Source organism: Rhinolophus hipposideros (assembly GCF_964194185.1).
Source record: "Rhinolophus hipposideros genome assembly, chromosome: 4".
Classification (NCBI taxonomy): Eukaryota; Metazoa; Chordata; class Mammalia; order Chiroptera; family Rhinolophidae; genus Rhinolophus; species Rhinolophus hipposideros.
The window spans coordinates 48,572,947-48,584,447 of NC_138050.1; the positions used below are offsets into that span (position 1 = coordinate 48,572,947).

At 41.5% G+C, this 11,501-nt stretch overlaps 1 protein-coding gene across 1 annotated transcript; it reads left to right on the forward strand.

The window, feature by feature from the left end:
- Positions 1–6,462: 6,462 nt before the first annotated feature.
- MBD3L1 (methyl-CpG binding domain protein 3 like 1) lies at positions 6,463–7,086 on the forward strand (the record flags this gene model as incomplete). The annotated part of the gene is made up of 1 exon (XM_081046400.1): positions 6,463–7,086. The coding sequence occupies exon 1, from the start codon at positions 6,475–6,477 to the stop codon at positions 7,084–7,086; it is 612 nt and encodes a 203-aa protein (XP_080902526.1). The 5' UTR covers positions 6,463–6,474.
- Positions 7,087–11,501: the final 4,415 nt, after the last annotated feature.

Here is an 11,501-nt window from a genome sequence, read left to right on the forward strand (position 1 = left end):
AATCACAGAATAATATGCTTTTGTAATATAACAGTAGGAATGGACATGGGGTGTTCCGAAAGAACCTTAGGAAGGACTCCAAAGACAACTCACAAAAGCTTCCCAGAGGGGGTGGTCCCTGAGCTGACACTTAAAACACTAGATGCGTTAGCCAGGCCACAGAGGGAAGAGGGGATGGCTATTTGGGGCAGAAATACCACATGCGAAGAAGGCACAGAAGCTGTAGAATGCATACAGCATTCTAGGCACTCCAAGGAGTTGGGTAAGGCAGGAGCATAGGATGAGAGTTGGAGTGTGGGAAGAGAGCCACTTCCCATCTTTAGGAGGATTTTGTAAGTCTTATAGCAGACTTACAAGACAAGTCTCATAGGAGACTGATTTACTAAAGAATTCGGATTTTGCACTAAAACATTTGGAAGTCTCTGAATGAGCTAAGATCTAATATGGTCAGATTTATATTTTAGAAATCTGATTTACATCTAGAAAAATCCCTTTGGTGACTGAAGAATGGAGGCCAGACTAGAGGGTTAGAAACCAATGGCTATGCTGGCAATCCAGGGGAGAAGAAATAAGGACCTTATGAACATAAAAGTGGAGATAACGTGGGCCAGACAGGCACCGCTGCTTCCTGTAATGGTGGGCTAGGCAATTTAGGTCAACTCTTACACTGGAGACAATTAAAACATGGGATGAAATATAAAAAGCATTTTTCTAAAGACTTCAAAGAGCTGATGAACTAGTGAGGATTTGTTGCTCCAAGATCTAGGAGAAGAGGGAGATGAGGAGAGGTGAGTGCAGCATTTGCCCAGGCAAAGTGGTAGCCAAGATGGAGCAGCACTTCCAACAGCCAAATGCAGCAATCCTAAATCTGGGTTTTACAGACTTCAATTCAGGGGTGTCTGTGAACTTGGTTGAGAAAAAAAATTGTATCTTCCTTTTTCACTAACCTCTAAATGAAGCTTAGACTTTCCGTCTATTAAGAATCTAAGCCATGAGCCCTAGTAATATTAGCAGTACTACTTGTGACTTTCTGTCACCAACAGAAATCAGATATTTTCATACCACGTTTACAGTTGTCGCAGATATCTCAAAATGTCATTTACATTCATCACTTTCTAAATTACAGTTGCTATTGGACCTACTGCTAGAACTTGCTATTTAATACATGAATAAAGACGCACATGAATTACTATATCACAAATTTTTTTTAATGTTTTGATAATTGTATTTCAATATAATAAGTTTCCTTTGTAATCCTATATATTTTATGCTTTTAAAAGCAGTATTCTGAAAGGGAGTCCATAGTTTCATCAGACTGCCAGAGGGATCTGTGGAACACAAGGTTAAGCACCTCTGGCCTAGTGGGACCAGCGGGGCAGAGCCGGAGTTCAGTGCCTTTGAAGGCTGAGTGTTCTAGAAAACAACCCTGCGTTCACGATTGGGGCTCTAGGAGTAAAAAGGAACTAGAAGTCAGCCAAGCCCTCGCACACAGATTTCAGGCTTTGAATCATGTTGATGGATGTTCCTGAAAAATCTCAAACTTACACATAAAATCGGATTAAAGCAATCCAGACTGCTGACACCTAGCAGAACTAAAACCACCTCTGAGGAAAGATAATATCCTACACCTGGGTGTTGTGGTTAACTCAGTAAAGGAAGCACTTTACAGCTTCTCTTTGGCATATTCAAATGCTCTTTGGGGCCATTATTAAGTAAACTAAGGGTCACTTGAACACAAGCGCTACGGTACTATGACAGTCAGTGGGTCTGAGAACCAAGACAGCCACAGGCAGGGAACATACACAGCGTGGATATGGACTAAGGGATGATTCACGTCCTGGGGGTGGCGGGCAGAGTGGCAGGAGATTTCAAAATATGATTGAGAATGGCATGAGATTTAAAACTTATGAATTATTTCTGGAATTTTCTATCTAATATTTTCCGACCATGATTGACCATGGATAACTTAAACAGTGGAAAGTGAAACTGTGGATAAAGGGGGAAACTACTCTACATGAGATAATACCTACAACTCCTGTGGGCTGGTGTCATATGTCTGATGCACAAACTCAAAGGTGGATGAATTACAAAAAGGGGTTGGTGGGACGTAGCATCGAATACCACTCAAACCAAGCCTGGGTTCCAGCGTGTGATCTTGGGAAAGTCACTGCTCCTCTTGGCCTCATTTTTAGGTCTTCACCTTTAAGGGGTTGAAATGAAAGAAAATTCAGATACTTTATGCACTGGCATAAAACCTTCCGGTGGTCCCCTGTTACACTCAGAGTCAGACCCCAGTGCCTCACGTCGGCCTATGTGGTGAGCAGCCTTCACACTGGTCCCAGCCTCCTGTGTACACATCTTGTGTAACCACTAAGTGCTTAGTAACTGGCTTCTGAACAACAGCGTACAGCCACAGGATGGGATGTCACATCCAAGTTTTCATTAACAAAAACCTGTCACTTTTACTCACTTTCTTGTGTTCTCTTTCTTACTCTCCGTCTGTTCCTCTCTCATATGGCTGGAACTGGGAGAGTAAATGCTGATGTTTTGAACTGCTCTATGTAGAGGCCCCAGAGGAGAACAATGTGGGAGAGAGTGCCCAGCCAACAGACAGAAAGGAACTCAGACTCTCAGTCCAAACTGAAGTGAAGTCTTTAGAGAGCAAATATCATGGTTAGGGGCATAGAATATGGAGCTGATGTTCAAATTCCATCTCAACCACTTACTAGATGCTTTACCTTGGGCAAGTTATTTCTCTTGATGGTGTCTCAATTTCTCTGTCAGTTGGCAATAATATTATAATAAGCGTACCTTCTTTATAAGGTTATGCACACTATTAAAGAAGCTAATGTTTGCGGCTGGCCTGGTGTCTGAGGCAGTTGGCGCTCCATGCTCCTAACGCCGAAGGCTGCCAAGTTCGATTCCCACATGGGCCAGTGGGCTCTCAACCACAAGGTTGCCGGTTTGATTCCTCGACTCCCGCAAGCGATGGTGGGCTGCGCCCCCGGCAACTTACCATGACGACTGGACCTGGAACTGAGCCGCTCCCTCCACCACTAAGACTGCAAGGACAACAACTTGACTTGGAAAAAGTCTTGGAAGTACACAGTGTTCCCCTAATCAAGTCCTGTTCCCCTTCCCCCAATAAAATCTTAAAAAAAAGAAAAGAAGCTAATGTTTGAAAAATTCTTGGAACAACTGGTATAACACAGATGCTGTATCTATATATTACAATCAAATTTAAAAATTCTTCTGACACTATAGGCTCCAAAGTGTGGGTACTTAGCACCTAAATGTATGTAGAAAACACTCCATAACATAGAGTGAATCAGTGGAGGAACTACTTTGGTGAATGCATTGCCAGTGTCACATGCGTCATGCTACAGGCATTCCCAAGCACACTCACCCGCAAACACACTGCTCTGTCCTGCATCCTGTTCTTTCATGCTGTCTGGGAATCACTGGGGCTTCGTGGACCCTCGTAGCTGTGCGCACTAAAGGTTCTCTGTCAGTAAACCACAGTCGTGTGCTAATTCCTGCAGCTCACAGGGTCTGCATCCTGATCTCCCCTTCAGCCACGGAGACGTATCACACAGAGCATGAGCCGTGGAGAAAATCTTTCCCTGGCCCGTGGCAAACAGAAGAGTGCCTTCACAAAGTGGGATTTGGGAAAATCCTCCAGGTGTCATCAGAAGGGGTGGAGCCAGGGGATTTGTCAGCAGTGACTGGTCTGGTTGCTGGACCTTGGTGGTTAAATAGTAGGAGGGGCTGGCATGTTTCAGAGGTGCTAGCATACAACAGTCAATACGATGGTTTCTAATCAGGATCGGCCTAATAAGTTCCAAATTAATCCAATATCACCTGCCCCCTGACTGATTCACTAATCTAATAGTGATTTAGACATAATGATATTTGTGTTCTATCACCTCCTTTTTATATATTGGCTAAAGTGATTATTCCTTGCATACCTTGTATATTTTTACATAGAAAAGATAAATTGATTTTTAAAACAACCCTCCCTGAGAAAGTTTTCTAAATGTGTTGAGTGTTTAACAGAAGCTAAAGAGAGGGGAGTTCACAAATAATCTTGACCCTTAGTCTCCAGTTTTGGCTTTTCCTAATTGGTAAATTATATTGACTTCTGACTTCTCTCTTGAGATCAGTCCAGTTAGGACGATGTAGGAGTGCAGCTTCATGGCATTTGAGAAGTAGTAGTGGGACCCTGGGATAATGTTAGGTTGGTTTCGTTAGAGAGAGAGAGAGTATGAGAGTGTTTGCTGCATCTAGCGATGGAGGTCAAGGGAGACTCCTTTCCTTGGGAAAAATTTTCCCTGATCACTTTCTGTGGGCTTTATTTTCACTCCTGGCCTGACCAGCACTGTCCAATAGAAGCATTAAGCACTCTATATTATGGAATTTAATTTTTTTAGTAGCCACATCAAATAAAGGGGATGAAAGTAATTTTAATTGTATATTTTAACTCATTAGAACCAAGATCTTATTTCTGAATACAGTCAATGTAAAAATTAATGAGTTATTTTACATTCTTTTCTTCTTGTACTGAGTTCCAGAAATCCAGTTTGTACTTTCCACTTACAGCTCATTCTCGCTTTGTAAGTTGAATTTTATCATATATACCTGCTCTGTATTTAGATTCTATAATATTCACAGCTGTAAAATAGTATTCACATAAATAAGTTGTCCCAATATATTTAAGTTTTCCTCTTAAAGCTCATGTCAGATGAACAATGGAAAGTTCCTGTTGGGCCTAGTAACAAAGGAGTCATTGTGACCTTACTCTAGAATGGTGAAGGCAGATGGCAGTGTGGGATGGTCTGAGGAGGTGGTTGGAGGTGAGGCCACCAGGACACATGATATAGATGACCATTCCCAATGGTTCACAAAAAGGGGAGGGAGTAGAACGCAGTAGTTGAGGAGGGGTCCAGGAATATCAGGTGAGAGATTTCTGTGTAGTTAGGAAAGACTTTTAGATATGTAAATGCTGAAGGAAGGTTTTAGTTCATAAAGAGGTTGAAAGTAAAGGGGTGATATGGGAATATTGGGGGGATGAACTTAAGAAGAAGGAAGAAGGAATGAGATCCAGATCACCAGTGGAGGATAAAGATATTTCTTTAAATATGATTAGAAGGAGTTGAGAAACAATAGGAGTTTATCAGAAATATTTGCAGATTTGGTATCTATGGCAGTAAAGTTTCAATCTAGAAGTATTTCACAATTTCTCTGTCAAATATCAGACAAATTAAAGGATATTGAATACATATGAAAGACAAAGGAAAGTGGACAAAATTTGAAACAGGGTTTGGGAAAAATCAAGAAGTAAATATACCAACACATAAAAAGAAAGGACAATTTCCAGGCATTATGGATGCTTCCCAGTGGGTACAGATGATTTCGTATTTACAGGGGTACACAAATATGCAGTTATGATAAGATCAGCAGTAGCTCTGGCAGGGCGGATAATCAAGATCTTGGATTTAAACTTTTACAAGGCAGATATGATGAGTGGTAAGGAATTTTGGATGATTCCAGGGGGATTGTTGAGATCATAGTCCATGGAATCCAGGATCTATACAAATGTGTTACATGCCATTGAGTCGGCTCCTGACGACCCTATGAATGAGTGATGTCCACAATGTCCTCAACAGCCCTGCTCAGTTCCTGGAGACTCATGCCTATGGCTTTTTTTATGGAGTCAATCCATCTCAAATTTGGTCTTCCTTTTTTCCTGCTGCCTTCTATTTTTGCCAGCAGTATTGTCTTTTCCCAAGAACCCTGTCTTATCACTGTTAAGACTAGGAGAAGAGAAATTAAGATAAGAATACGGTGATCTGGCATAACTTGCAATCTTGAGGAACAGGTTATCTATTACATGAATGTTTGAAAAAAAATATTGGAAATCAGAAATTTGTAGTGGGTGAATATGTTTTCTGAATTATTTATTTTGAATATGACCATTTGGGTTGATGTAAACTTCCGGGAAATGGGAGTGAGTTACTAAGATTGGGTTGGTTGGTAATGCTGCTTTTGAGTTAAGCTCTAAAGAAGCTATAAAAACCAAGTGGTCAATGGGTTAACCACGTAACACAGAAAAATGGTAGGGTTTGGGATTTAGAAAAAGACTAGGGACTGTGTGTCATGAGAGAGAAGCAGGACTTGTGCAGTTGAGAGTGACAAGGACAAAATAAAATAAAATCATACTCATAAAGTAGAGGGTCTTACAAAATGTTGGAGGAGAAATGATCTAGAGTAGGTTCTGAGTTTTGACCTCAAGCTTTCTGTTCCTGACCTAAATCGGCTTGATGATGTCCCAGGATGCAGGTCAAATCCATCAGAGGGACAGAGGGAGGGTGGAAGTACAAGACAGCCAAGGTAATTGTCCTAAGAAGGCAGGCTTCATTTATCACTTGGATCCAATTTCACGATTTATTATAGAGTAAAAGGAAAAGAAGTATAATGGTCAAGACTTCACAAAGGAAGCATCGTGATTGGGTAAACCAATCTAAACCAAAGCCTGATTTAAGCATGTCCATCCCTTTGAGAATGTCCAGTTACATATTCAAGAGTCCAGTTACTAGAATCACATCCCACTCTGGCAATGAGGTCAGATGCCATCAATGGGAGGAAACCTTGGACAAGCCTCAACAGGTATGCTGGCAGAAGAGACTGCAAGGACTCCAGGCCTGCAGCAGCACAGGAGAACTGTTAAGTCCTTTCGATCTTGCCAGAGCCTTGCCCAAACTTGTGCCTCGTTGCACAAGTGAATCCCTGTCAGATGTTCTTGCAGGTGGTCCGCACTGCAGCTCCATGCCCACCCCTGCCTGGTCCTCACATATGGCAGAGATGATTCCAGGAGCTGGCCTGGGTATCCCACAGCTCCTCTGCAAACAATTTCTGGTAACTGAGAAAGATATCAGGAAGCAGGAAAGGAAAATGAAGATGGCAAGAGAGAGACTGGCAATAGCATTGATTGCAGACAGACTGGCAAGTGAGGCAGAGAAAGTGAAGAACCAAGAACATTCTGAAAACCACTATGGCAAAAAAGAGAAGATGGTGCAGATGAAATAGAGCACAGCACTTTATTAATGTCTCTTTGTGGTGTCCATAATATTTTCTTGCTTTGAGCTCGTGAAACTTTAAAATATATCAATACTTTATTAAACTTCCGTGTGTGACATAGAATATATAGACAGTGATCTTTTTTGAGGTGACAATTTTGGTTTTAGGTGAGGAGAGAAAGGAGATCTTTCCTTTTCATGTTGTACTCTCATTTTCCTTTATTATGTATGTTAACTTATTTGTATTATAAATTCAACAGAGTAATCAAAATCATGGGATTATTTAGTGTTTGGCCCTCACAGTCGCAGAGTAACACCTACCTAATCAGAATGGATTATTCCTTTTGTGTAATATTCCAGCAGGTTCCAAAATAATATTAAAGAGCTTTTACGTTTATATTCTCAAATAAGATATATACTTCTAGGTCTTTATTTTTCTGTTCTTTGTTGCATGTTAATTCCAAGTTGCATATAATGAAATACCAGCTTTCTTTCATTTTTTAAAAAATCTATATGTGTTTAAATTTGATTCATGAAGATTGACATGCCTTTTGGGGGATCATAATATTAAGAGAGACCATTTTCAGCATCACTGATCTAACAATAAGCTACGGCTTATTGGGATTTATTTGTCTATTTGCCTGATCAAGCATGTTGTATTATCAAATCCTACATATCATTACTTTTGTCTGACATCAGTTTCTGAGAGTGGTGCACTAAACAATAATAGAGTATCTATAATATTTATAACGTGCCTAAAAATAAGTTATTTTTAATTGAATCTTCTCTATTCTCCCATGTGGTGATCTTCTGGAATTTTAGTTAGAATGCGTTTTAATGTCTTATTTTAAAACTAATATTAATCTAGATATGCTAATTTTCTTCTTTTCCTCATTATTTTTGTTACATTTTCCTAGTTTCTCATTTCTTCTTCCTGATGTACATTCTTTACTGGTTCTTTCACTGAAGGCTTGTGGGAGGTGAACTTTAAGTCTGTCTGTATGTCTAAAAATGTCTTTATTTCTTTCTTTGACAGATAATTTAGCTAGGTATTTAATTTAGCTTCTTAGTAATTACTTTCCTTCCTTGTTATTTAATATTTCTGAGCTTCTACATCTGTAGCTATAAAATGGGAATAAAGCCCTCAAGGACAGTATATAAATCTGTAGCTATAAAATGGGAATAAAGCCCTCAAGGACAGTGAGTATAACTGAAATAACACATGCGGAGCTTGCCAATCATGTTGATTAGCAGATATTAAGTAGTCAAAATGATAGCTATTGTTATCATTATTATAGCTTTTAAAGCGTACGTTCTTGGAGAACGTACGTTCTTGGAGAACGATGCGTAAGACTGAAAATGGGCAGCTCACACCAAAAATGTTTGAATGGGTAGCATTACTGTAATTGTAATTCTTAGCCTTCAGTTATCTTCAGCTGTAGTCATCTGTAAAATGTGTAGAGATCATGCAGTCTATTTCCACAAGCCCAAAGCAGGACAGTACTCCTGCCTCATGCCTGGGCTGCTTTGGGCTGCTTGTCGGGGAGCCTCTGCTAAAACCGTCTAGTAGGATTCAGTGTAGAGAAACATGAAAACAAGACCGAACTGTTTTTCCTTCCTGTGTTTCTCCCTGAGTTTTATTCATGTCTACATCCAAAGCAGACACTGTCTTTATAGCCTTGCTATTACTCGGGGACTCAGGCTTCCTGCTGCTACTCTGCAACGGAGGTTCCACTCTGTGTGGGATTTAGGAGATGCTTGAGCACATCTCTTCGAATCACCGTGCCCTGTGATTAATGTCGATGGAAAACTATAAGAAACCAATCTAGGCAGAATGACTAATGGCCCAGACCCTTCAGGGTCCCCCAACTAGGCAAGCAACCACAGACTGCAGAAATACTGATGAGGACAAAGAGAATATGAAATGGGAAATGGAAAAAGGTAGTTGTAAATACCAGCTATGAAAAGGTCAACTGCTGTAAAAAAACACAAACAAACACACATACATTTGATGGTTATGAGTGTTTCTTCTTTATTCTGTGATGAATAAGTTTGAGTGCAATATTTTATATATCTATATATAACATTTACATCAAAGTAAAAAGACTGCTGAGATAGACTCTTACTGTAAATGTGGGTCCCTTGTTAACTATCAGTGCATTTTTGGCTATTGGAAGCTTAAAGATACAATAAATTGTCCCTCCCTACCATATGGTAGGCACAAGACATTAAATATTCCTACATGTAGGATTGGTTCTCAAGAGCCTCATAGTCTTGCAGGAGAAATCCATTAGACAACTGTGCCTTCCTTCTGGCCCTGACTAGCCCTGGGAACTGTCATTTCTCTTTCTCTTTGGAGGGAAAGTATAACCTTGTCATTGGATGATCATTCTCCTACATGGCTGTGCCACATCAGGAAGGGCCTGGGCTGCCAGGAACCAGGATTTATCCTCAGCTTCTGGCTGTCCTGAAAAGGCCTCCCTGGCAGACTCCACCTGCTGAGTGTCTGGGTAACATTTACAGCTGTCAGAAAGGAGGTAGGCAACTCAGAAGTGCCAAGAAATTCATCTGGCCCTTGCTCTTACAGGATGTTTCCAAGGGATGACGTTGAAAATGCAGGTGGGAACCCTTTAGCTCCTGATCATGGGGTGGGTACTGGGGGTGAGCTCAGAGAGGCTGTATTTTTCACCCAGATCAAAAGCATTGAGTATTTTAGTTGGAGCTGTGTCCATGCGTGCTCAGAGATGAGCCAGTTAGGTGGCATTCCCCTTTTGGACCTCCGTACATCCTCCCCTCTCATCCCGTATCTTTCAAAACTCCCAACAGGAAAAGTTCAAACCTCCCCGCACCGTATCACCATGACATACCCACAATACAAGACTGGGAAAGAACACAGCCGTCCCAGGGGCGACAAGCTCTATGGTGTCGACGGAAAACATCCAGCCTAAGAGAAAGCTTGCAAGGGTTTCTTTGAGCCAAACCGATAACTTGCTGGGAAGCAAAATCTCAACGGATTGAGAAAATGCTCCGCAAAACGGCAGCTTGCAGCTTATTTTATACATAGAATCCAAGGAGGAAGGTTACACGGAATCCATTGGTGATAGAGTAAGGGGATGGGAGAAAGCAAAATGGGGAAATCTCGGGAATTGGATAACAGTAAATTGGAGAGACAGGTACTTCTTTCACATGGGTGGGTACAGGATAGTTGATAGTTCACATAGACGTGTTAAGGGACAAGAACAATAATGAGGGATTCTGTACTTTCCTGCTCTGGTCCGGAAAAAGGGATTACTGACATTACAAGGATGTCATCTTAGGTGCAAAACGTCAATAGGCCCAGTTAAAGGGCACAGATTAATTTTATGAAGAAAGCTAAAGATGTGACTTCTCACTGTGGCCCACTAGTTATGACATTTTTTATGCTCAGGCCATCTAATATGGTTATTTTCAGTCTCCTGAGCTTGTCAGGTTTAATATGTGGCCCCTTTTCCGTTCACACTGGGCACTTATTCAGCTACCCCTTTAGGACTCGTTGGTAACAACACAACTGAGTTTGTAAACTGGTGATTGTCCAACTGGTGATTGGACCTCAGAACCATGGACCTAGAAAGGCCCAGAAGTCCCCCTGGGCAGCAAGGGAGAGTTTGGGGTCATTCACTAGCCAGGATTATGGTCTCATGCTGGCAAACCAAAGCTCACTGGTAATCCATCAGGCCCAGCCAGGGAGGAGAGGCCATACCAGATGGAGAGGCTTGGGGCCTTCTAGGGAATGTCTGCCTTAAAGAGGAAGTATAAGGAAGTGCAGGAATGGTAGGAATCCTAGGTCAGAGGAAGCAGTAATGTTTATGGAACAAGTCCCCACTGTAGCCTTAAAAGCTGTATTACAAAGCTTTCCCCTGATAAGAAACAAGCAAGAAAAGGAATTTGGAAGTCATGGACAAGGCTCCCAAAAGGATTCAAATCTAGGTAAAGGACAATCGGAGCCCCTAGAGGGAGCCTGAGAATGTGGCCTTAGTCCATTTGCAAATGATCTTCCTTTGGCCTCCTCTCCACATTCACATTTTGATCTTTTTACATTGTTTTCCGTACTTAGTGCTGATGCACTTCCGGAGGTTGAACTAGAAAACCACAAGTTCCTAATATTTGGTCAAAAGACATCTCAACAGGAGAGGAAATTGTTCCCTCTGCCTCTAGAGCTGTAGAAAGGCAGCCACTCTCCTGGGGCAGGAAGTGGTCTTGGCCATTGTTATTTTTAAAGCACCTACAGTTCAGGAGGTTTGTCAATGCCTGTGAAAGCACCTTCAATCTCTAAATCCTAGGAGTTCTTAGGGGCTGTCTCTCCTCCTTGTTCAGGTTAAGGATGCTGAAATGAGCCTGTCCTCTGAGTAACTGGGACTTCGGGGTGTCCTTCAGGAGCCAGGGAGG